The 27,400-nt window shown below is 37.3% G+C and overlaps 3 protein-coding genes across 3 annotated transcripts in view; 2 read left to right on the forward strand and 1 right to left on the reverse strand.

Moving 5' to 3' along the window:
* Positions 1 to 1,397: 1,397 nt before the first annotated feature.
* On the reverse strand, positions 1,398 to 6,658 carry LOC134294957 (transcription factor HES-2-like). The gene is made up of 4 exons (XM_062966898.1): positions 6,560 to 6,658; positions 6,118 to 6,213; positions 4,173 to 4,263; positions 1,398 to 1,788 (listed from the first exon to the last, which is right to left on the reverse strand). Exons 1-4 carry the CDS (start codon positions 6,614 to 6,616, stop codon positions 1,613 to 1,615), a joined length of 420 nt encoding a protein of 139 aa, XP_062822968.1. The 5' UTR covers positions 6,617 to 6,658; the 3' UTR covers positions 1,398 to 1,612.
* Positions 6,659 to 6,720: 62 nt separating this feature from the next.
* LOC134294955 (claudin-16-like) lies at positions 6,721 to 14,034 on the forward strand. The gene is made up of 5 exons (XM_062966895.1): positions 6,721 to 7,914; positions 9,165 to 9,291; positions 11,139 to 11,300; positions 12,363 to 12,427; positions 13,686 to 14,034. Exons 1-5 carry the CDS (start codon positions 7,825 to 7,827, stop codon positions 13,872 to 13,874), a joined length of 633 nt encoding a protein of 210 aa, XP_062822965.1. The 5' UTR covers positions 6,721 to 7,824; the 3' UTR covers positions 13,875 to 14,034.
* A 1,771-nt stretch (positions 14,035 to 15,805) lies between these two features.
* espn (espin) overlaps positions 15,806 to 27,400 on the forward strand; it is a gene marked incomplete in the record, with an annotated part of 80,034 nt that continues 68,439 nt past the window's right edge. The window contains 2 exon segments of the mRNA XM_062966894.1: positions 15,806 to 16,923; positions 21,170 to 21,363. Of these exon segments, the coding sequence (XP_062822964.1) occupies positions 16,609 to 16,923; positions 21,170 to 21,363 (509 nt within the window).

Consider the following 27,400-nt stretch of genomic DNA (forward strand, 5'->3'; position numbering starts at 1 on the left):
GGTGACTTGAAATGATTTATTATATATTATTATATATTGTATTTTATATTATATTATAATGACTATTACTATTATTATATATAGCAAATGGGCTTTAATATGTTAAAGGCAATGCACTCAACAGGTGCCTTAAAAGGATATATTATTATTATTTTATAGCATTATTATATTAAAATAATATTTTATTGTATATATAATGACTATTACTATTATTATATATAGCAAATGGGCTTTAATATGTTAAAGGCAATGCACTCAACAGGTGCCTTAAAAGGATATATTATTATTATTTTATAGCATTATTATATTAAAATAATATTTTATTGTATATATAATGACTATTACTATTATTATATATAGCAAATGGGCTTTAATATGTTAAAGGCAATGCACTCAACAGGTGCCTTAAAAGGATATATTATTATTATTTTATAGCATTATTATATTATAATAATATTTTATTGTATATATAATGACTATTACTATTATTATATATAGCAAATGGGCTTTAATATGTTAAAGGCAATGCACTCAACAGGTGCCTTAAAAGGATATATTATTATTATTTTATAGCATTATTATATTAAAATAATATTTTATTGTATATATAATGACTATTACTATTATTATATATAGCAAATGGGCTTTAATATGTTAAAGGCAATGCACTCAACAGGTGCCTTAAAAGGATATATTATTATTATTTTATAGCATTATTATATTATAATAATATTTTATTGTATATATAATGACTATTACTATTATTATATATAGCAAATGGGCTTTAATATGTTAAAGGCAATGCACTCAACAGGTGCCTTAAAAGGATATATTATTATTATTTTATAGCATTATTATATTATAATAATATTTTATTGTATATATAATGACTATTACTATTATTATATATAGCAAATGGGCTTTAATATGTTAAAGGCAATGCACTCAACAGGTGCCTTAAAAGGATATATTATTATTATTTTATAGCATTATTATATTATAATAATATTTTATTGTCTATATATCATATATATGTTGCATTATATAGTTATAATATATATTATTATCTAGCAAATGGGTTTTAATACCTTAAAGGCCATGCATTGTTACATTTTGCACTGAGATGTCAATATTTTGCTCTTTCTTCCCAAATAGCTCCGACGGCCCTGGAAAACATAGACCGCAAATCGAGCTCGATCTGAGATCTGGCAGTGACACACGTCTGGTTTGCGTTTGGATGCCCAAAGGGTAAGAGAAACCGAAACGTTTATATAATTTGCAAGGAAAACTGGGCGCGATTGCTTGCAGGACGAAACCTTGGCAGAGCCTGTTGTGAGACCGAGAAATAGGGTTGAAAGCCACGAGACAGTCAGAAAGAACGAAAACATGCACATGCCTAATCTCCGTTTTTCTTTTATTGCAAAACCATATAATATATATGTATATATATACAGGGTTAAAGTGCCGTCCGGACGTCAGCCAGAGATGTGCAAAAGATAAAAGCCGTTGCACGGGAGGGGGCCCAAGAGGTCATCCAGTCCAACCCTGAGCACCACCCGATCCCTCCCGACAGATGGCCGTTCAGTTTGAGTCTCTTTGCTCTTTGTAGGCGCTACCAAGGCCTCCACAAAGGCACCGGCGGGTGGGCCGTGGGCAACGGCGGGGGTCCGGTCCGGTCCTGGAGGTTTGCCAAGACCCCACGGCAGGCGCATTCGGGGAGTAAGCGTGAGACACGGGAGAGACACGCGTGGAAACCCAACTGGAAGGCCACGTCATTATTGGTCCCGTCTGCAGGTCACGAAAACACATAATATATCATATATAGTGTCATATCATATACCATAATAGCATGATATACAATATATCATAATAGTTTAATCTATAATAGCATATAATATACCATTAAGAGTGTAGCATCATATCGTATACCATAATAGCATGATATATGATATACCAGAACAGCATATCATATACCATTAATAGCGTTATATCATATCGTATACCATAATATAGATACCAAAATAGTGCAATAGCATATCATAACAGCGTAATATATCCTATGCCATATGCCGTTATGGTATATATGCTATATTACGTTACTATGGTATCTATTCCTATACCATACTAATGTAATATAGCATATATACCATACTAGAGTCATATCTATATATATAAAAGAGTGATGGCATCACGGCGACCCACAAAACAACAAAACTACAGGCCCCCCAACCTCAAAATTTGACAACACAACCCATCATTCACGGCTCTAGGTTGATACAACAAAAAGAAAAGAAAAATAAAGTCCCAATCACAGGGAGAGGAATAATAGTTTTTATCCAATTGCTGCCAGTTAGAAGGCTAAGCTCCGCCCACTTGGTCTCCTAGCAACCCACTCAGCCCAGTGTTAATAAAAGAATAAAAAATAAAATAAATACAAATAATACAATAAAAATAATTAAAAACACTAAAAAAATTAATACAATAAAATACTATTAACAAAATAACTAAAAATAATACCACAAAATAATAAAATATAATAAATAAAAAAGATAAGTTACAATAAAATTAATTAAAAAAAATACAAATAACGTCAAATAAAAATTCCACAACAACTTTTAACCAATACCACCACCACTTTGCCACAGCAACGCGTGGCCGGGCACAGCTAGTATACAATATATCATAATAGTTTAATCTATAATAGCATATAATATACCATTAAGAGTGTAGCATCATATCGTATACCATAATAGCATGATATATGATATACCAGAACAGCATATCATATACCATTAATAGCGTTATATCATATCGTATACCATAATATAGATACCAAAATAGTGCAATAGCATATCATAACAGCGTAATATATCCTATGCCCTATGCCGTTATGGTATATATGCTATATTACGTTACTATGGTATCTATTCCTATACCATACTAATGTAATATAGCATATATACCATACTAGCGTCATATATCATATATGAAATAGCATAACATATAATATACCACAATAGCATAATATATATACACCATAATATTGTAATGACATATTGTATACCATGAATAGCATAATATCATATTATATACCAGAATAGTGGAATATATCATATACCATAATATAGATATGATATACCAAAATAGCGCAATAGCATATCATAACAGCGTAATATATCTTATGCCATATGCCGTTATGGTATATATGCTATATTACGTTACTATGGTATATATCAATAGCATATCCTATACCATACTAATATAGCATATATACCATAATAGCATCACGTACAATATATATTATATATATGAAATTATTATTATTATTATTATTATTATTATTATTATTATTATTATATAGCATAATAACATATAATATACCACAATAGCTTAATATATCTATATACCATAATATTGTAATGACATATCTTATACCATAATAGCATGATATATGATATACCGTAATAATGCAATAGTACATCGCATACCATAATAGCAAAATATATCATATATACCATAATAGCATATCATAACAGCATAATATATCATCTGCCATAATACCATAAGAGCGCAGTATATATCATAATACCATATACAGTATATAATAGGGTATTGTATAGCATAATAGGATATCATATATCATAATAAGAGTAATATATCATATGCCATAATACCATAAGAGAGTATCGTATACCATAATAGCATATTGTGTATCATAATAGTGTAATAGGGTATATATCATAATAGCGTAATATACATCATATATACTGCAATAGCATATATCATATATGATATAATATTCCATAATATATAATAGCATAATATATCATATATATCATAATAGCATAATATCATATCATATACCATAATAGCATGATGCAATATACCATAATAGTGTAATAGCATATCATAACAGCATAATATATGCCATAATACAATAATAATATATCATATCCCATAATAGCGTAATATATATACCGTAATAGCGTAATATATCATATATAATATAGAATGATATACCATATACCGTATATAATAGCATATAATATACCGTTGATAGCATAATATCATATCATATAGCACATCATATATCACCATACACCATGCATGGAGCCAAGGGTATCAAACTGGATTAATTCCATAGTGTAGACAGCCTGCGTGTGGTCACTCACCGGAGGCCGGAGAAGGGGCCGGAAGGTCTTGCAGGAACTGGACGGTCATTTCTAGGATGTCGGCCTTCTCCAGCTTGGAAAAGCGGGAGCCCTGCAGCAGAGGCACCCAAGGTTATCACACCCAGAATCCCAATAAATATTAATATTAATAATAATAATAATAATAATAATAATAATAATAATACATTGCTATTCTCCCTCTGGGGGAGAAGAGCAGTATATAAATTAAATAAACAAATAAATAAATATTTATTATTACTATTGATGCCCCACTCAATATACTAATCAAAGGCTACACCTTCCAGCATAGGTTGCAACCATTGCTACTATTGCTGTTGCTACTATTATAATTACTGTTATTACTATTGTAACTACTACTGTTGCTATTGCAATGATTACTACTGTTGCAATTATTGCTACTGTTGCTGTTACTATTATTGTAATTATTGTTACTATCATTGCAACTGTTATGACTCCTGTTACTATTATTGTTACGATTGCAATGATGGTGGCTATCACAATCCTTATTACCACTAGTATTGCAATTATTCTTGCAATTGCAGCCATTATTGCACTATTATTACCGCTACGATTGCCATTGTTATTACTGCTGTTACTATTACTGAAACTATTATTTGCAACGATATCAATTATATCAATTATATCGATTGCAACTATTTCCCTATTGCATCAATTGCAACTATATCAACTATTGCAACTATTATAACTATTGCAACTATATCAACTACTGCAGCTATTGCATCAATTGCAACTATTATAATTATTGTAACTATTATAACTATTGCGATTGCAATTATTATAATTATTGTAACTATTATAACGATTGCAACTATTATAACTATTGCAACGATTGCAACTATTATAACTATTGCAACTATTGCAACTATTATAACTATTGCAACTATTGCAACTATTATAACTATTGCAACTATTGCAACTATTATAACTATTGCAACTATTATAACTATTATAACTATTGCAACTATTGCAACTATTATAACTACTGCAACTATATCAACTACTGCAGCTATTGCATCAATATCAACTATTATAATTATTGTAACTATTATAACTATTGCAACTATTATAACTATTGCAACTATTGCCACTATTATAACTATTGCAACTATATCAACTACTGCAGCTATTGCATCAATTGCAACTATTATAATTATTGTAACTATTATAACTATTGCAACTATTATAACTATTATAACTATTGCAACTATTATAACTATTGCAACTATTATAACTATTGCAACTATATCAACTACTGCAGCTATTGCATCAATTGCAACTATTATAATTATTGTAACTATTATAACTATTGCATCGATTGCAACTATTATAATTATTGTACCTATTATAACTATTGCAACTATTGTAACTATTGCAACTATATCAACTACTGCAACTATTGCATCAATTGCAACTATTATAACTATTGCAACTATTATAACTATTGCAACTATTGCAACTATTATAACTTATTGCAACTATATGAACTACTGCAACTATTGCATCAATTGCAACTATTATAACTATTGCAACTATTATAACTATTGCAACTATTATAACTATTGCAACCATTATAACTATTGCAAATATTGCAACTATTATAACTATTGCAACTATATCAACTACTGCAACTATTGCATCAATTGCAACTATTATAATTATTGCAACTATTATAACTATTGCAAATATTGTATTATATAAAAGTATTATAACTATTTTATTATATAAAAGTATTATAACTAATGCAACTATATCAACTATTGCAACTATTGCATCAATTGCAACTATTATAGCTATTGCAAATATTGCACCTATTATAACTATTATAACTATTGCAACTATATAAACTACTGCAACTATTACATCATTTGCAACTATTATAACTATGGCAACAATGATAACTTACGTCTTTCCCCACCAAAGGCAGGATGAGTCCCTTGAGCTGGTTGAGGCTTTCATTGATCCGGGCCCGGCGCCTTTTCTCCATCAGCGGCTTCAGGCTCTGCGGGAAAGAATAATATTTTAAATTAATTTTCCAAAAAAAAAGAATTACTTAAAAATATTTAATTGAATTTTAATTTCTAAAAAATTAAGTAATTGATTTTTAAACTTAATTTTTAAAAATTCTTAAAATGGATTCAAATAATTAAAAAATACTTTTAATTTATTTTAAATTACTTTTTTTAAAAAATATATATTTAATTGAATTTTAATTTTTAAAAATTCTTAAAATTAATTCAATTAATTAAAAAATAATTTTAATTAATTTTAAATAATTAATTTTTTTTTATTCTTTTTAAATTCAGGCACAGGTGGGATTCGAACCCGCGGCACACGCGTTCACTCACCTTCCTGATCTGAGTGGCTTCCGCCGGAAGCGGAGACTCCCTACTCAATGGAGACATGGCTGGGAATAAATCCTCTCACCTGGCTTACCTGGCCGTCTTATACCTTTCCTTGGCCACGCCCCCTTTAAGAGTTAGTACACGCCCACTCTTTTTTTTTTAACCCTCTCTCTCCTTTTGAGACAAGCGTGAATGTTGTCATTGGTCACCTTGATGAGCATTGAATGGCCTTGCAGCTTCAAAGCCTGGCTGCTTTCTTCCTGCATGTGGGAATCCTTTGTTAGGAGGTGTTAGCTGGCCCTGATTGCTTCCTGCCTGGAATTCTTCTGTTTTCTTGGTGTTGCTCTTTATTTACTGTCGTCGTCTTAGAGGAAGCAGCCAGGCTTTGAAGCTGCAAGGCCATTCAAGGCTAATCAGGGTGGCCAATTACACACTTGCACCCTGGACACCATTCCACATTTGTATGTATATATGTGTGTATATATATATATATATATATATATAACCCACACTTACCTAGTTTCCAACAGACCTCAAAACCTCAGAGGATGCCTGCCACAGATGTGGAAGAAACGTCAGGAGAGAATGCTTCTGGGACACGGCCAGGCAGCCTGGAAAAAACTCACAGCAACCCATCATTGAAAAAGATATATATATATATATATATATATATATATATATATATATATAAACCCCACTTGAGGATGCCTGCCATAAATGTGTGAGAAACGTCAGGAGAGAGTGCTTCCGGAGCACGGCCACACGGCCCGGATGACTCACCGCAACCCTATAATAATGGGACATAATTTTGGAAACTATGAATCCCAGTAGGGAGCTTGGTATGTTGAGCTTGGAGAAGAGAAGGCTTAGAATATTATTATTATTATTATTATTATTAAAAATAATATTATTTCTGAGATAATAAATATGTTTTCATGTTTATTATTAATTAATTAAATATCAATAGTAAATATTGTTTCTAAAGACAGACACTATGAAGAATCCTTTGGGGAAATTATTATTATTGGAATACTATTATTGCTATTATTATTAGATTATTATTATTATTATTATTATTATTATTATTATTATTATTTCCCCATGAGAATAAATGGTGCAATTTGAATTCCTTCTTTTCGTTCCCCGCTTTAATCCCTGTTGACCTTTCCTTGCAAGAGTCCTGCCTTCCGAGCATTGCATTGAAAGGGCATTTCTTTCTTTTCCTTTCTTTTCTCGTTCTTTCTTTCTTTCTTTCTTTCCGCTCCGCCATGGGCCTCTATGGGACCCTGGCCTGTCTTTTGGGGGGATTTTTCTCCCTATTAAGCCTCATCGGAGCCCTTTGGATGGACTGCTGGCAGGTAAAGACCCCTATCACCCCCACCCCAATTTGGGACTACACCTCCCACAATCCCCCCATTGGGTTGCATGGGATTTGTAGTCCCCAACATACTAAAAATCATCCCTTTGTCATGATTTAATTCTATTTTATTTACTTGAATGTGTGCATAGGGTGAGTTTTTAATACTGACCGCTTTGGGTCCCTTCGGATAATAATAATAATAATAATAATAATAATAATAATAATGAAATTTTGTTGACCACTTTGGGTCCCTTTGAATAATAATAATAATAATAATAATAATAATAATAATAATAATATATTGTTGACCACTTTGGGTCCCTTCGGATAATAATAATAATAATAATAATAATAATAATAATAATAATAATAATAATAATATATTGTTGACCGCTTTGGGTCCCTTCAAATAATAATAATAATAATAATAATAATAATAATAATAATAATAATAATAATAATAATAATAAAAAAAATATATATTGTTGACTGCTTTGGGTCCCTTTGAATAATAATAATAATAATATATTGTTGACCACTTTGGGTCCCTTCGAATAATAATAATAATAATAATAATAATAATAATAATAATAATAATAATATATTGTTGACCGCTTTGGGTCCCGTTGAATAATAATAATATATTGTTGACCACTTTGGGTCCCTTCGAATAATAATAATAATAATAATAATAATAATAATAATAATAATAATAATAATAATAAAAATTGTTGACGGCTTTGGGTCCCTTCAAATAACAATAATAATAATAATAATAATAATAATAATAATAATAATAATAATAATAATATATTGTTGACCCCTTTGGGTCTTTTCAAATAATAATAATAATAATATATTGTTGACCACTTTGGGTCCCTTCGAATAATAATAATAATAATAATAATAATAATAATAATAATAATAATAATAATATATTGCTGACCACTTTCGGTCCCTTTGAATAATAATAATAATAATAATAATAATAATAATAATAATAATAATATATTGTTGACCGCTTTGGGTCCCTTTGAATAATAATAATAATAATAATAATAATAATAATAATAATAATCTTGTTTGCTGTGTCATACAATAAAATAATAATAATAACACATTTATTACCTGCCTCTCTTTGTGGCTCGACCATCATGATACTATGTCATGGGGAAAGGGTCCTTTTGGGACCCCTCTTGACCATTCCCAGTTCAACCAGTAAGCCCAGTTCAATTGTCTCTCCCGCAGGTGAACAGCAAGGGCTCGGTGGTCCTGTCCTTGCGCTGCCGGGGCCTTTGGGGCGAATGCGTCTGGGACAAGTTCGTCAAGATCTGGACCTGCGATGTCTTCGGATCCTACCTGAACCCTCAGCCAGGTAAGTATAATAATAATAATAATAATAATAATAATAATAATAATAATAATACATCACACAGTCCTAGACCCTTGGGAAGTGTTCGACTTGTGATTTTGTGAAACGAAATCCAGCATATAGATCTCGTTTGCTGTGTCATAATAAAATAATAATAATAATAATAATAATAATAATAACAACAACAACAACAATAATAATAATAATAATAATAATAATAATAATAATACATCACACAGTCCTAGACACTTGGGAAGTGTTCGACTTGTGATTTTGTGAAACGAAATCCAGCATATAGATCTCGTTTGCTGTGTCATAATAAAATAATAATAATAATAATAATAATAATAATAATAATAATAATAATAATAATACATCACACAGTTCTAGACACTTGGGAAGTGTCCAACTTGTGATTTTGTGAAACGAAATCCAGCATATAGATCTCGTTTGCTGTGTCATAATAAAATAATAATAATAATAATAATAATAATAATAATAATAATAATAATAATACATCACACAGTCCTAGACACTTGGAAAGTGTTTGACTTGTGATTTTGTGATACGAAATCCAGCATATCTATCTTGTTTGCTGTGTCATAAAATAATAATAATAATAATAATAATAATAATAATAATAATAATAATAGATCACCCAGTCTTAGACACTTGGGAAGTGTCCGACTTGTGATTTTGTGAAACGAAATCCAGCATATAGATCTCGTTTGCTGTGTCATAATAAAATAATAATAATAATAATAATAATAATAATAATAATAATACATCACACAGTCCTAGACACTTGGAAAGTGTTTGACTTGTGATTTTGTGATACGAAATCCAGCATATCTATCTTGTTTGCTGTGTCATAAAATAATAATAATAATAATAATAATAATAATAATAATAATAATAATAATAATAATAGATCACCCAGTCTTAGACACTTGGGAAGTGTCCGACTTGTGATTTTGTGAAACGAAATCCAGCATATAGATCTCGTTTGCTGTGTCATAATAAAATAATAATAATAATAATAATAATAATAATAATAATAATAATAATACATCACACAGTCCTAGACACTTGGGAAGTGTTCGACTTGTGATTTTGTGAAACGAAATCCAGCATATAGATCTCGTTTGCTGTGTCATAATAAAATAATAATAATAATAATAATAATAATAATAACAACAACAATAATAATAATAATAATAATAATAATAATAATAATAATAATAACAATACATCACACAGTCCTAGACACTTGGGAAGTGTTCGACTTGTGATTTTGTGAAACGAAATCCAGCATATAGATCTCGTTTGCTGTGTCATAATAAAATAATAATAATAATAATAATAATAATAATAATAATACATCACACAGTCCTAGACACTTGGGAAGTGTTCGACTTGTGATTTTGTGATACGAAATCCAGCATATCTATCTTGTTTGCTTTGTGTAAATAATAATAATAATAAGTGCAGGTCCTTGCAGTGCAGGCTTTTGCCCAGGAGGTGGAGAGCCGGTCTTCCTTCCAAAGGAAAAAATCCAGAATAGGATCCCTTTGGTGGAAAGAAACCCAACCCAAAGTGGCCGGAAGAGATCCAATGTCTGCCTGGGAATCGATCCCACCATCTAGAGGCACAGGATCCGGATTGGCCCAGAGATGCCCTAGAAAGAGCTGAAGAGGACCCCCCAAAGGCCATCTAGTCCAACCCCGGATCTCATTGCCGTATAAAGATACCATATAGATGAATGGGACCCCAAAGATGCCCTAGAAAGAGCTGAAAGGGACCCCCGAGGCCATCTAGTCTGACCCGTAATCCCATTCCTCCTTTCGCAGAAGCCATCCTGGTCACCCGGATCGCGGCCATCGTATCGGCCATCGCTGCCGCAGCAGCTTTGCTGTGCCTCCTGTGCGGGTGCCAATACTTCCAGTGTTTATCGGCTGGCATCGCAAAGCGGCACTGGCTTCTCTCCTCCGTGGGCTTCTCCCTCGTGGCAGGTAAATAATAATAACAACAACTACTACTACTACTACTACTATAAAATAATAATACATATAATAATACAACAGCAACAATATTCTCTTTTCCCAGCTAAGCTTTTAGTGGGATTCATAGTTCCCAAACTTGGAATAATAATAATAATAATACATATAATAATACAACAACAACAGTGTTCTCTTTTCCCAGCTAAGCTCCTTCAGTGGGATTCATAGTTCCCAAACTTGGACTAATAATAATAATAATAATAATAATAATAATAATAATAATAATAATAATAATAATAATAATTGGAATTAACTTGGAATAATAATAATAATAATAATAATAATAATAATACAACAATATTCTCTTTTCCCAGCTAAGCTTTTAGTGGGATTCATAGTTCCCAAACTTAGAATAATAATAATAATAATAATAATAATAATAATAATAATAATACAACAACAACAGTGTTCTCTTTTCCCAGCTAAGCTCCTTCAGTGGGATTCATAGTTCCCAAACTTGGACTAATAATAATAATAATAATATAATATTCTCTTTTCCCAGCTAAGCTTTTAGCGGGATTCATAGTTTCCAAACTTGGACTAATAATAATAATAATAATAATATAATATATTATAATAATATTTTAGCGGGATTCATAGTTTCCAAACTTAGACTAATAATAATAATAATAATAATAATACAATATTCTCTTTTCCCAGCTAAGCTTTTAGCAGGATTCATAGTTTCCAAACTTGGACTAATAATAATAATAATAATATAATATATTATATTAATAATAATAATATTAATAATAATAATACAATATTCTCTTTTTCCAGCTAAGCTTTTAGCGGGATTCATAGTTTCCAAACTTGGACTAATAATAATAATAATAATAATAATAATAATAATAAATTATTATTATTATTATATTATTATTATTATTATTATTATTATTATTATTATTAATATTAATATATTATTATTCCCCCAACCATGGCCTTTTCTTTCTGAATTTTTCCAACTTGCTTCCTGAAACCGGAGAAAGAGGGAATCCTGCTTTTTCCTTTCAGGGCTTTCGTCCTGCGTCGGAGTCACCCGATACGGCATTTACGTCTTCGCCCAGCATCAGTATGAGGTATGTGTTCATACAATGCCAGCCCACAAACTACAACTCCCAGGATCCCATAGCATTATATTAGTGTCCCATAGCATCAAAATGATGCAAAATTGCATCCATTCTACAGTAGAGAGGCTTCAAGGGCGGATTTCCTGCATAACAAAGCATAGGACCTTGGGAAACTATAACTCCCAGGATCCCATACCTTTATAATAGTGTCCCATAGCATCAAAATGATGCAAAATTCTACCCCATTCTACAGTGAGGTGGCTTCAAGGGCAGATTTCCTGCATAACAAAGCATAGGACCTTGGGAAACTACAACTCCCAGGATCCCATAGCATTATAATAGTGTCCCATAACATTAAAATGATGCAAAAGTTGAATTAATGGTACAAGGCTCGGGTCCTTGGGAAACTACAACTCCCAGGGTCCCCATAGCATTATAATAGTGTCCCATAACATTAAAATGATGCAAAAGTTGAATTAATGGTACAAGGCTCGGGTCCTTGGGAAACTACAACTCCCAGGATCCCATAGCATTATAATAGTGTCCCATAACATTAAAATGATGCAAAAGTTGAATTAATGGTACAAGGCTCGGGTCCTTGGGAAACTACAACTCCCAGGATCCCATAGCATTATAATAGTGTCCCATAACATTAAAATGATGCAAAAGTTGAATTAATGGTACAAGGCTCGGGTCCTTGGGAAACTACAACTCCCAGGGTCCCCATAGCATTATAATGGCATCCCATAGCATCATAACAGTGTCAAGCTACATTCATTCTGTAGTAGGGTTGGCGTAAAGGGTGGATATACTGCATAGGAAAAGTCAGGACCTTGGGAAACTACAACTCCCAGGGTCCCCATAGCATTATAATGGCATCCCATAGCATCATAACAGTGTCAAGCTACATTCATTCTGTAGTAGGGTTGGCGTAAAGGGTGGATATACTGCATAGGAAAAGTCAGGACCTTGGAAAACTATAAGTCCCAGGGTCCCCATAGCATTATAATGGCATCCCATAGCATCATAATAATGTCTAGCTACATTCATTCTGTAGTGGGAGTGGCTTTAGGAACAGATTCCCTGCATAGGAAAAGTCAGGTCCTTGGAAAACTATAACTCCCAGGGTCCGTATCGCATTATAATGATGTCCCGTAGGATTATAATAATGTCAAGCTACATTAATGGTGTTAAAGGTGGATATCCTGCATAAGAAAAGTCAGGACCTTGGGAAACTAGAACTCTCTCTATGTTTACTGTCTCCTAGGTCTCCCTGAGAATCCCCGGCTTCCCCAGTTTCGAATACGGGGCTTCCCTGTGGCTTGCCGTAGCCGGGAACCTGTCCGCCTTCTTTGCCGCCGGAGCGTCGTACTTGGAAACGGCCGCCGGCACTACGTCTCCCGAGGCGGGTCCGGGCACGTCGCTCCCTGGGAAAAGTGCTGGCACGTACGTCTGAGGATCCGGGCATCGCTCTGGGCCGTTTCGCATGGGATGTAATTGCAACTTGGCCCATTTAATGAGGCCAAGAAGGCAAGTCTAGATGCCCTCTGGGGGTCCCTTGGTTTCTACGTCTCCCTCTCATGGTCCTAATAAATAACATTATTATTTATGATTTATTATTATTTCTATTATTATTATTATTATTATTATTTATTTCTATTGTTATTGTTTATTATTATTATTATTTCTATTGCTATTTCTATTATTATTTCTATTGATGGAGGCAGCCCTTGCCTCCTGGTTTCAATATATCGGGTGACTCACATCTACACTGTCGACTTAACCCACTTTGGTACCCGCTTTCTATTATTATTTCTATTTATTATTATTATTATTTATTATTATTTCTATTATGATTTATTATTATTTCTATTATGATTTATTATTATTTCTATTATTATTTATTATTATTTCTATTATATCTATTATTTCTATTATTATTTCTATTATTATTTCTATTGATGGAGGCAGCCCTTGCCTCCTGGTTTCAATATATCGGGTGACTCACATCTACACTGTCAACTTAACCCAGTTTGGTACCCGCTTTCTATTATTATTTCTATTTATTATTATTATTATTATTTATTTATTTCTATTATGATTTATTATTATTTCTATTATGATTTATTATTATTTCTATTATTTCTATTATTTCTATTATTATTTCTGTTATTATTTCTATTGATGGAGGCAGCCCTTGCCTCCTGGTTTCAATATATTGGGTGACTCACATCTACACTGTCGACTTAACCCAGTTTGGTACCCGCTTTCTATTCTAGTATTATTTCTATTCATTATTATTATTATTATTATTATTATTATTATTATTATTATTATTATTTCTAGTATGATTTATTATTATTTCTATTATTATTATTATTTCTATTATTATTTATTATTATTTCTATTATATCTATTATTATTATTTCTATTATTATTTCTATTGATGGAGGCAGCCCTTGCCTCCTGGTTTCAATATATCGGGTGACTCACATCTACACTGTCGACTTAACCCAGTTTGGTGTAAGGGAAAGAAGAGAAGAAGGAGAAAGAAAGAAAGAAAGAAAGAAAGGAGGAGAAAGAAAACAAAAGGAGGAGGAGGAGGAGAAGAAAGAAGAAAGAGAAATAAGAGAAAGGAAAGAAAAAATAAAGGAGGAGAAAGAAAACAAAAGGAGGAGGAGTAGAACAAGGAGAAGAAAAGAGGAGAAAAAGTGGAAGAGGAGGAGAAAGTAGGAGAAAGACATGAAGGAGGAGAAGAAAGTGAAGAAGGAGGAGAAAGAAATGAAAGAAGAGTAGGAGAAGAAGTAGAAGAAGGAAGAGGAGAAAAGGAAGGAAGAAGGAAGAGAAGAGGAAAAGGAAAGAAGGGAAGAGAAGGAGAAGATGTAGAAAGAAAAGAAAGAAGGAAAAAGAAGGAGTTGAAGGGGAAGGGGGTGAAGAAAGAGATGGAGAAGGAGGAGGAGGAGGAGTAAGAAGATGGAGAAGAAGAAAGGAAAGAGAAGCAGGAGAAAAAGAAGGAGAAAGGAAAGAAGAAAGAGAAGAGAAGGAAGAAAGAAGGGAAGGAGAAGATGTAGAAAGAGAAGAAAGAAGGAGAAAGGAGTTGAAGGGGAAGGAGGGGAAGAAAGATGGAGAAGAAGAAAAAGGAGGAGGAGGGAAGAGCAGGAGAAGGAGGAGAAAGAAGAGAAGAAAGAGAAGGATAAAGAGAGAGGAACTGAAGGAGAAGGAGAAAGAGATGGAGGAGAAGAAGAAAGAAGGATCAAGGGAGAGGAACTGAAGGAGAAGAAAGAGAAGAAGAAAAAGAGGAGATGGAGAAGAAAAGAAAGGAAAGAGAAGCAGGAGAAAAAGGAGAAAGGAAGAAGGAAAAGAAGAAGAGAAGAAGGAGGGAAGAAGAGAAAGAAGAGAAGGAGGGAAGGATAGAGAAGTAGGAGAAGAGAAGAAGGAGGGAAGGAAAGAGAAGAGAAAGAAGAGAAGGAGGGAAGGAAAGAAGAGAAAGAAGAGAAGAAGGAGGGAAGGAAAGAGTAGAGAAAGAAGAGAAGAAGGAGGGAAGGATAGAGAAGTAGGAGAAGAGAAGAAGGAGGGAAGGAAAGAGAAGAGAAAGAAGAGAAGAAGGAGGGAAGGAAAAAAGAGAAAGAAGAGAAGAAGGAGGGAAGGAAAGAGAAGAGAAAGAAGAGAAGAAGGAGGGAAGGAAAGAAGAGAAAGAAGAGAAGAAGGAGGGAAGGAAAGAGAAGAGAAAGAAAAGGAGGAGGGAAGGATAGAGAAGAGAAAGAAGAGAAGGAGGGAAGGATAGAGAAGTAGGAGAAGAGAAGAAGGAGGGAAGGAAAGAGAAGAGAAAGAAGAGAAGGAGGGAAGGAAAGAGAAGAGAAAGAAGAGAAGAAGGAGGGAAGGATAGAGAAGAGAAAGAAGAGAAGGAGGGAAGGAAAAAAGAGAAAGAAGAGAAGAAGGAGGGAGGGAAAGAGAAGAGAAAGAAGAGAAGGAGGAGGGAAGGATAGAGAAGAAGTAGGAGAAGAGCGAGAGAAGAGGCCACGTGACTCCTCCCTCCCTGTCCCCTCCCTCCAGGTGCCGGGCATTCACTTGATTCCTTGATTGACAGCAGGCGTGGCGAGGGCGGGGCGTGGCCTGTGTTCGGAGGGAGCGAGCGAGGGATGCGCTGCTCGGGCCTCGTTCTCCTCGTTCTCTGAGGCGCGCGGCCGGCCATGGCCTCGGAGCGGGCGCTGCAGGCGGCGCGGCAGGGCGACGTGGAGGCGCTGAGGGCCCTGCTGCTGCTGCCGCCCATGCCGGGGGGCCCGCCTCTTCCCGTGGCCCCTCCGCGGGACCCCCTGGGCGCCTCCCCGGTCCACCACGCCGCCCGCGCCGGGAAGCTGCCCTGCCTGCGCTTCCTGGTCGAGGAGGCCGCGCTGGCCGGGAACGGGCGCGCCAGGAACGGGGCCACGCCGGGCCACGACGCCGCCGCCACCGGGAACCTGCCCTGCCTCCAGTGGCTCCTCGCACACGGGGGCTGCCGCGTCCAGGTAGGGGAGGAAAGAGCACGAGAGAGGTCGGGGGAAGAGCCTGGGAAAGGTCCCCGGTTGGGGGCTTTGGGGGAGTTATTTCTGTGCTTTTGGAGAGCTTTATGCGCCTTGCAAAGGTCTAAATTAGGGGGCTTTGGGGAGCTTTTGGGGAGCTCTGCGCGCCCTGGAAAAGTCCCCATTTGGGGGCTTTTGGGGGAGTTATTTTTGTGCTTTTGGAGAGCTCTGTGCGCCTTGCAAAGGTCTAAATTAGGGGGCTTTTGGAGAGGTTTTGGGGAGCTCTGCGCGCCCTGGAAAGGTCCCAGTTTGGAGACTTTTTGGGGAGTTATTTTTGTGCTTTTGGAGAGCTTTATGCGCCTTGCAAAGGTCTAAATTAGGGGGCTTTGGGGAGCTTTTGGGGAGCTCTCCGCGCCCTGGAAAAGTCCCAGTTTGGAGACTTTTTGGGGAGCTTCTTTGCGCGCTTGGAGAGATATTTTGCGCTTTTGGAGAGCTCTGTGCGCCCTGGAAAGGTCTGAGTTTGGGGAGCTTTTGGGGAGCTCTGCGCGCCCTGGAAAAGTCCCAGTTTGGGGGCTTTTGGGGGAGTTATTTCTGTGCTTTTGGAGAGCTCTGTGCGCCTTGCAAAGGTCTAAATTAGGGGGCTTTTGGGGAGATTTTGGGGAGCTCTCCGCGCCCTGGAAAGGTCCCAGTTTGGAGACTTTTTGGGGAGTTATTTGTGTACTTTTGGAGAGCTTTATGCGCCTTGCAAAGGTCTAAATTAGGGGGCTTTGGGGAGCTTTTGGGGAGCTCTCCGCGCCCTGGAAAAGTCCCAGTTTGGAGACTTTTTGGGGAGCTTCTTTGCGCGCTTGGAGAGATATTTTGCGCTTTTGGAGAGCTCTGTGCGCCCTGGAAAGGTCTGAGTTTGGGGAGCTTTTGGGGAGCTCTGCGCGCCCTGGAAAAGTCCCAGTTTGGGGGCTTTTGGGGGAGTTATTTCTGTGCTTTTGGAGAGCTCTGTGCGCCTTGCAAAGGTCTAAATTAGGGGGCTTTTGGGGAGATTTTGGGGAGCTCTCCGCGCCCTGGAAAGGTCCCAGTTTGGAGACTTTTTGGGGAGTTATTTGTGTACTTTTGGAGAGCTTTATGCGCCTTGCAAAGGTCTAAATTAGGGGGCTTTGGGGAGCTTTTGGGGAGCTCTGCGCGCCCTGGAAAAGTCCCAGTTTGGAGACTTTTTGGGGAGTTATTTGTGTGCTTTTGGAGAGCTTTATGCGCCTTGCAAAGGTCTAAATTAGGGGGCTTTTGGGGAGATTTTGGGGAGCTCTCCGCGCCCTGGAAAGGTCCCAGTTTGGAGACTTTTTGGGGAGCTTCTTTGCGCTCTTGGAGAGATATTTTGCGCTTTTGGAGAGCTCTGTGCGCCCTGGAAAGGTCTGAGTTTGGGGAGATTTTGGGGAGCTCTGCGCGCCCTGGAAAGGTCCCAGTTTGGAGACTTTTTGGGGAGCTTCTTTGCGCTTTTGGAGAGGTTTTGCGCGCTTTTGGAGAGCTTTGTGCGCCCTGGAAAGGTCCCACTTTGGAGACTTTTTGGGGAACTATTTTTGTTCTTTTGGAGAGCTCTGTGCGCCCTGGAAAAGTCTGAGTTTGGGGGCCTTTTGGGGAGCTTTTGGGGGGGGGGGTTGGGGGGCTTTACGCGCCTTGGAAAGGTCCCAGTTTGGAGACTTTTTGGGGAGTTATTTGTGTGCTTTTGGAGAGCTTTATGCGCCTTGCAAAGGTCTGAGTTTGGGGAGATTTTGGGGAGCTCTGCGCGCTCTGGAAAGATCCCAGTTTGGGGACTTTTTGGGGAGCTTCTTTGCGCCTTTGGAGAGATATTTTGCGCTTTTGGAGAGCTCTGTGCGCCTTGGAAAGGTCCCAGTTTGGGGACTTTTTGGAGAGATCCTTTTGTGTTTCTGGAGAGCTCTGCGCGCCTTGCAAAGGTCTGAATTAGGGGAGCTTTTGGGGAACGTCTTTGCGCTTTTGGGGAACTGTGCGCGCCTTGGAAAAGTCCGAGTTTAGGGGCCTTTTGGGAACTCCTTTGCACGCTTGGAGAGGTTCTGTGTGCTTTTGGAGAGCTTTATCCGCCCTGGAAAGACCCCAGTTTGGGGGCCCTTTCTGAGCGTTTAGGGAGGTATTTTTGCGCTCTTGGAGAGCTCTGTGCGCCTTGGAAAGGTCCTAGTTTGGAGACCTTTTGGGGAGCCTTTTTGGGCTACCTTTTCATGCTTTTGGAGAGCTTTATGCACCTTGGAAAGGTCCCAGTTTGGAGGCCTTTTGGAGAGCTCCTTTGCGCTTTGGGGCAACATTATGCGCCATGGAAAGATCCGAGTTTGGGGACTTTTTGGGAAGCTTTTTTGTGCTTTTGGGGAGCTTTGGAGAGCTCTTATGTTTTGGACCTTTGGGGCAACTTTGGGGAGCTCTGTGCACCTCAGAGACTTTGGGAATTCTTTCTTGGCGCCTTTGGAGAGGCTTGGCAGGCATCCTGAGGAGTCCAGAGGCCTGAGGACAACCTCTGAGGATGCCTGCCACAGATGTGGGCGAAACGTCAGGAGAGAATGCTTCTGGAACATGGCCAGACATATCGAAAAGGAAGACTCTTAAAATCCTATAGTTGGGAGGGGTCCCTAAAGGCCAACTAATCCACCCCAATTATTCTGCTAGGTATTAAAGGCACCCACCAATCCCTCCTGACAGATGGCCATCTGACCTCATAGCTATGGAAATGGAGAAGTCTTTAATAATGCTGTAGTAATAACTTTAAGAATACGACAAATTCCAACATAACAATAATAGTAATGAATTAATAATAATAATATTGTAATAATTCAAATGTATTAGTCAGCATATAAGAATAAGACGTCTCATCTTATAATAATATTAAGAATATGACAAATTCCAATAATAATAATAATAATAATAATGAATTAGTAATAACAATATTGTAATAATGCCAATGTATAAATAAGCATAAGAATAAGACAAGTTCCAACTTATAATAATAATAATATTAAGAATACAGCAAATTCCAACATAATGATAATAATAATAATAAGAAGAATAATTAGAATAAGAAGGGTCCCAACTTATAATAATAATAATATTAAGATGACAATAAATTCCAACATAAAGATAATAATAATAATAATAATAATAATAATAATGAATTAGAATAAGAAGGGTCCCAACTTATTATAATAATAAGAATAAGAATACGACAAAATTCCAACATAATGATAATAATAATAATAATAATAATAATGAATTAGAATAAGAAGGGTCCCAACTTATAAGAATAAGAATAAGAAGAAGAATATGACAAAATTCCCAAATAAAATTAAAAAATGGATTAGTAATAATAATATTGTAATAATTCCAATGTATATGTCAGCATAAAAGAGTCCCAACTTATAATAATAATATTAAGAATATGACAGATTCCAACATAATAACAATGATGAATTAGTAATAATAATATTGTAATAATTCCAATGTATAAGTCAGCATGAAAGAGTCCCAACTTATAATAATAATAATAATAATAATAATAATAATAATAATAATAATAATAATAATAATATTAAAATACGGCAAATTCCAACATGATAATAATAATAATAATAATGAATTAGTAATAATAATATTGTAATCATCCCAATGTATAAATAAACATAAGAATAAGACAAGTTCCAACTTATAATAACAATATCAAGAATACGACAAATTCCAACATAATGATGAATTAGTAATAATAATATTGTAGTAATTCCAAAGCATGAGTACCAATATAATATAAAATAATATTAAGAGTAAGACAAATTGCGACGTAATAAGTAATAATAATAATATTAATAGTCTGGCCTCAAACAACTCCACCCACAAAGGAAGGCACAATCAAAGCCCTCCCGACAGATGGCCACCCAGACTTGGTTGTTGTTGTTTCGGAAGATTTGCCGAAGCCTGTGGCCACCCTTCCTCGCAAGCCGCTTTCCTCAATCTGTTGCCAAAGGCTTAAGGCAGGAAGGAAGAGAGCCTTGGGGGGGGGGGGGGGGGAGAAAATACTCCTTGTTTGTTTGTTTACTTGTTTGTAAACACCTTGAGGGCCACCACATCTTCGGGGTGAGCCTGGATGCCCTCTGGGGTGCCCCTCAGTCTATGTATTATCGATATAGGAGTCCTTTTGGAGAGATAACTGTGTTATGATGAGGAGGCCGGAGCAGTACCTATTTACCTACTCGCCTTTTTCTCGTTATTCCAGGACACGGACAACTCGGGGGCGACGGCGCTGCACCTGGCCTCCCGCTTTGGGCACCACGAGGTCATCGAGTGGCTCCTGCGCGTCGGGGGCAGCGACCCGCTGGCGGCCACGGACACGGGCGCCCTGCCCGTCCACTACGCCGCCGCCAAGGGCGACTTCCCCTCCCTGCGCATCCTCATCGCCCACTGCCCAAGGTCAGCAGCACCTCTGCCGGGAGGGGTCGGGTGGAGCCTCCTTTTCCTATTGCCTTCCCGCCAGAGCAGTACCTATGGCTCTACTCACCTTTGCGTGTCTGTAGATGACTCCTAGGTCAAATAATAATAATAGTAATAATATTGTTGTTACTATTGTTAGGAGCGTTGTTAGCTTCCTGCTGGAGCAGTACCTATTGCTCTACTCACCTTTGCGTGTCTGTAGATGCCTCCTAGGTCAAATACATGGAGCGTTGTTAGCTTCCTGCTGGAGCAGTACCTATTGCTCTACTCGCCTTTGCATGTCTGTAGATGTCTCCTAGGTCATATACATGGAGCGTTGTTACCTTGCCACCGGAGCAGTACCTATTGCTCTACTCACCTTTGCGTGTCTGTAGATGACTCCTAGGTCAAATAATAATAATAGTTATAATATTGTTGTTACTATTATTAGGAGCGTTGTTAGCTTCCTGCTGGAGCAGTACCTATTGCTCTACTCGCCTTTGCGTGTCTGTAGATGCCTCCTAGGTCAAATACATGGAGCGTTGTTAGCTTCCTGCTGGAGCAGTACCTATTGCTCTACTCACCTTTGCGTGTCTGTAGATGCCTCCTAGGTCAAATACATGGAGCGTTGTTAGCTTCCTGCTGGAGCAGTACCTATTGCTCTACTCACCTTTGCGTGTCTGTAGATGCCTCCTAGGTCAAATACATGGAGCGTTGTTAGCTTCCTGCTGGAGCAGTACCTATTGCTCTACTCACCTTTGCGTGTCTGTAGATGCCTCCTAGGTCAAATACATGGAGCGTTGTTAGCTTCCTGCTGGAGCAGTACCTATTGCTCGACTCGCCTTTGCGTGTCTGTAGATGTCTCCTAGGTCATATACATGGAGCGTTGTTACCTTGCCACTGGAGCAGTACCTATTGCTCTACTCACCTTTGCATGTCTGTAGATGCCTTCTAGATATCGTGGCCACTGGTATGATTGCATGGAGCACTGTTACCTTCCCGCCAGAGCAGTACCTATTGCTCTACTCGCCTTTGCATGTCCGTAGACACCCCCAAGGTCATGTGGTGCTGTTACCTTCCTGCCGGAGCAGTACCTATTGCTCTACTCGCCTTTGCGTGTCTGTAGATGCCTCCTAGGGCACATACATGGAGCACTGTTACTTTCCCGTCAGAGCAGTACCTATTGCTCTACTTGTCTTTGCATGTCTGTAGATGTCTTCTAGATATCGTGGCCACTGGTATGACTGCATGGAGCACTGTTACCTTCCCGCCGGAGCAGTACCTATTGCTCTACTCCCCTTTGCATGCCTGTAGACACCCCCAAGGTCATGTGGTGCTTTTACCTTCCCGCCGGAGCAGTACCTATTGCTCTACTTGCCTGTGCATGTTTTGGAGCTGCTAGGTTATATTATTATATAATAATAATAATAATAATAATAATAATGAATCCATATGAAGCCATAAATAGGGGCATCCATTCCACTATATCAGTGGACTTTCGAGTCTTGGGAAACTACAGCTCCCAGGAGCCTATCGCATATGATAATAGAGATAATAATAGTATTGATAATAGTAATAATAATAATAATTAGAGCTGTAAAATAGGGGCCAAACCACATCCATTGCACAGTGTCAATGGACTTTCGGGTCTTGGGAAACTACAGCTCCCAGGAGCCCATTGCATATAATAACAGTGATAATAATACTATTTCTAATAATAATAATAATAATAATAATAATAATAATAATAATAATGAATCCATGTGAAGCCATAAAATAGGGGCATCCATTCCACTGTATCAGTGGATTTTTGAGTCTTGGGAAACTACAGCTCCCAGGAGCCTATTGCATATAATAATAGTGATAATAATAATGATGATGATGATAATAATAATATGCATATGAATCGTAAAGTAGGGGTCTAATCATGTCCATTCCAGTGTCAATGGACTTTCGGGTCTTGAAAAACTACAGCCCATTGCATATAATAATAATACCGTAATTGTATTATTATTATTATTAGTAGTAGTAATGGATAATAATAATAATAATAATAATAATAATAATAATAATAATAAATTAATGTATAAAGTGAGGCCAAACCAATAATAATAGTAATAGTAGTAATAATAATAATAGTAATAATTCTCTGCAATGCTCCTTGCTTTCCATTTAGAGTTTTATTATTGTTGTGTGTCTTTTGGGCTGTGTGGCCATGTTCCAGAAGCATTCTCTCCTGACGTTTCACCCACATCTATGGCAGGCATCCTCAGAGGTTGTGAGGTATTGTTATTATTATTGTTATTTGCGAGGCCTGGGCCCTGCGGCCTTGCGCTGGGCTTTCCTCGGGCACCTTAATTCCCCGCCTTGATCCCCGTGTATTTATAGTCTCCTGATGGAAAATGGGATTAAGGACCCGGTAATCGGCCCAAGGAGTGAGCGACCTGCTTTCGCGGCCGGACGCTCGGACTCAAGGCAACAGGATGCTGGGAGTTGCAGTTCCCCCAAGGCCCTGACACTAGAGAACGAAGGGAGTGAGTGGTAGTTCCCCAAGGCACTTAACCGTGACACTATAGAACAAATGGAGTGTGTTATAGTTTCCCAAAGCCCTTAGCATTGACACTATACAATGAAAGGAGATGTAGTTTCCCAAGGCCCTTAAGCATTGACATTATACAATGACTGGAGTTGTAGTTTCCCAAAACCCTTAGCATTGACACTATACAATGAAAGGAGATGTAGTTTCCCAAGGCCCTTAAGCATTGACATTATACAATGACTGGAGTTGTAGTTTCCCAAAACCCTTAGCATTGACACTATACAATGAAAGGAGATGTAGTTTCCCAAGGCCCTTAAGCATTGACATTATACAATGACTGGAGATGTAGTTTCCCAAGGCCCTTAGCATTGACACTATAGAATGTGACTTGTACTTTCCCAAGGCCCTTAGCATTGACACTATAAAACAAATGGAGAGAGTTGTAGTTTCCCAAGGCCCTTAAGCATTGACATTATACAATGACTGGAGTTGTAGTTTCCCAAAGCCCTTAGCATTGACACTATACAATGAAAGGAGATGTAGTTTCCCAAGGCCCTTAAGCATTGACACTATACAATGAAAGGAGATGTAGTTTCCCAAGGCCCTTAAGCATTGACATTATACAATGACTGGAGTTGTAGTTTCCCAAAACCCTTAGCATTGACACTATACAATGAAAGGAGATGTAGTTTCCCAAGGCCCTTAAGCATTGACACTATACAATGAAAGGAGATGTAGTTTCCCAAGGCCCTTAAGCATTGACATTATACAATGACTGGAGTTGTAGTTTCCCAAAACCCTTAGCATTGACACTATACAATGAAAGGAGATGTAGTTTCCCAAGGCCCTTAAGCATTGACATTATACAATGACTGGAGATGTAGTTTCCCAAGGCCCTTAGCATTGACACTATAGAATGTGACTTGTACTTTCCCAAGGCCCTTAGCATTGACACTATAAAACAAATGGAGAGAGTTGTAGTTTCCCAAGGCCCTTAAGCATTGACATTATACAATGACTGGAGTTGTAGTTTCCCAAAGCCCTTAGCATTGACACTATACAATGAAAGGAGATGTAGTTTCCCAAGGCCCTTAAGCATTGACACTATACAATGAAAGGAGATGTAGTTTCCCAAGGCCCTTAAGCATTGACATTATACAATGACTGGAGTTGTAGTTTCCCAAAACCCTTAGCATTGACACTATACAATGAAAGGAGATGTAGTTTCCCAAGGCCCTTAAGCATTGACATTATACAATGACTGGAGATGTAGTTTCCCAAGGCCCTTAGCATTGACACTATAGAATGTGACTTGTACTTTCCCAAGGCCCTTAGCATTGACACTATAAAACAAATGGAGAGAGTTGTAGTTTCCCAAGGCCCTTAAGCATTGACATTATACAATGACTGGAGTTGTAGTTTCCCAAAGCCCTTAGCATTGACACTATACAATGAAAGGAGATGTAGTTTCCCAAGGCCCTTAAGCATTGACACTATACAATGAAAGGAGATGTAGTTTCCCAAGGCCCTTAAGCATTGACATTATACAATGACTGGAGTTGTAGTTTCCCAAAACCCTTAGCATTGACACTATACAATGAAAGGAGATGTAGTTTCCCAAGGCCCTTAAGCATTGACATTATACAATGACTGGAGATGTAGTTTCCCAAGGCCCTTAGCATTGACACTATAGAATGTGACTTGTACTTTCCCAAGGCCCTTAGCATTGACACTATAAAACAAATGGAGAGAGTTGTAGTTTCCCAAGGCCCTTAAGCATTGACATTATACAATGACTGGAGTTGTAGTTTCCCAAAGCCCTTAGCATTGACACTATACAATGAAAGGAGATGTAGTTTCCCAAGGCCCTTAAGCATTGACACTATACAATGAAAGGAGATGTAGTTTCCCAAGGCCCTTAAGCATTGACATTATACAATGACTGGAGTTGTAGTTTCCCAAAACCCTTAGCATTGACACTATACAATGAAAGGAGATGTAGTTTCCCAAGGCCCTTAAGCATTGACATTATACAATGACTGGAGATGTAGTTTCCCAAGGCCCTTAGCATTGACACTATAGAATGTGACTTGTACTTTCCCAAGGCCCTTAGCATTGACACTATAAAACAAATGGAGAGAGTTGTAGTTTCCCAAGGCCCTTAAGCATTGACATTATACAATGACTGGAGTTGTAGTTTCCCAAAGCCCTTAGCATTGACACTATACAATGAAAGGAGATGTAGTTTCCCAAGGCCCTTAAGCATTGACATTATACAATGACTGGAGATGTAGTTTCCCAAGGCCCTTAGCATTGACACTATAGAATGTGACTTGTACTTTCCCAAGGCCCTTAGCATTGACACTATAAAACAAATGGAGAGAGTTGTAGTTTCCCAAGGCCCTTAAGCATTGACATTATACAATGACTGGAGTTGTAGTTTCCCAAAGCCCTTAGCATTGACACTATACAATGAAAGGAGATGTAGTTTCCCAAGGCCCTTAAGCATTGACACTATACAATGAAAGGAGATGTAGTTTCCCAAGGCCCTTAAGCATTGACATTATACAATGACTGGAGTTGTAGTTTCCCAAAACCCTTAGCATTGACACTATACAATGAAAGGAGATGTAGTTTCCCAAGGCCCTTAAGCATTGACATTATACAATGACTGGAGATGTAGTTTCCCAAGGCCCTTAGCATTGACACTATAGAATGTGACTTGTACTTTCCCAAGGCCCTTAGCATTGACACTATAAAACAAATGGAGAGAGTTGTAGTTTCCCAAGGCCCTTAAGCATTGACATTATACAATGACTGGAGTTGTAGTTTCCCAAAACCCTTAGCATTGACACTATACAATGAAAGGAGATGTAGTTTCCCAAGGCCCTTAAGCATTGACATTATACAATGACTGGAGATGTAGTTTCCCAAGGCCCTTAGCATTGACACTATAGAATGTGACTTGTACTTTCCCAAGGCCCTTAGCATTGACACTATAAAACAAATGGAGAGAGTTGTAGTTTCCCAAGGCCCTTAAGCATTGACATTATACAATGAAAGGAGATGTAGTTTCCCAAGGCCCTTAGCTTTGACACTATAGAATGAGTTGTAGTTTCCCAAGGCCCTTAACATTGACACTATAGAATGAGTTATAGTTTCCCAAGGCCCTTAGTATTGACACTATAGAATGAGTTATAGTTTCCCAAGGCCCTTAGTATTGACACTATAGAATGAGTTGTAGTTTCCCAAGGCCCTTAAGCATTGACACTATAGAATGAGTTGTAGTTTCCCAAGGCCCTTAGCTTTGACACTATAGAATAAGTGAGTTGTAGTTTCCCAAGGCCCTTAACATTGACACTATAGAATGAGTTGTAGTTTCCCAAGGCCCTTAGCTTTGACACTATAGAATAAGTGAGTTGTAGTTTCCCAAGGCCCTTAACATTGACACTATAGAATGAAAGGAGATGTAGTTTCCCAAGGCCCTTAAGCATTGAC

Source organism: Anolis carolinensis, unplaced genomic scaffold (genome assembly GCF_035594765.1).
Source record: "Anolis carolinensis isolate JA03-04 unplaced genomic scaffold, rAnoCar3.1.pri scaffold_39, whole genome shotgun sequence".
NCBI lineage: Eukaryota > Metazoa > Chordata > Lepidosauria > Squamata > Dactyloidae > Anolis > Anolis carolinensis.

Excerpts from the sequence above, each read along its gene's own strand:
- LOC134294955 (XM_062966895.1), top strand. The coding sequence starts at position 7,825 with ATGGGCCTCTATGGGACCCTGGCCTGTCTTTTGGGGGGATTTTTCTCC. Across the intron at positions 9,292-11,138 it reads CTACCTGAACCCTCAGCCAG|AAGCCATCCTGGTCACCCGG; the intron begins GTAAGTATAATA and ends CTCCTTTCGCAG. Across the intron at positions 12,428-13,685 it reads TCGCCCAGCATCAGTATGAG|GTCTCCCTGAGAATCCCCGG; the intron begins GTATGTGTTCAT and ends ACTGTCTCCTAG.
- LOC134294957 (XM_062966898.1), bottom strand. The coding sequence starts at position 6,616 with ATGTCTCCATTGAGTAGGGAGTCTCCGCTTCCGGCGGAAGCCACTCAG. Across the intron at positions 4,264-6,117 it reads TGCCTTTGGTGGGGAAAGAC|GGCTCCCGCTTTTCCAAGCT; the intron begins GTAAGTTATCAT and ends CCTCTGCTGCAG. Across the intron at positions 1,789-4,172 it reads GGCCCCTTCTCCGGCCTCCG|ACGGGACCAATAATGACGTG; the intron begins GTGAGTGACCAC and ends CGTGACCTGCAG.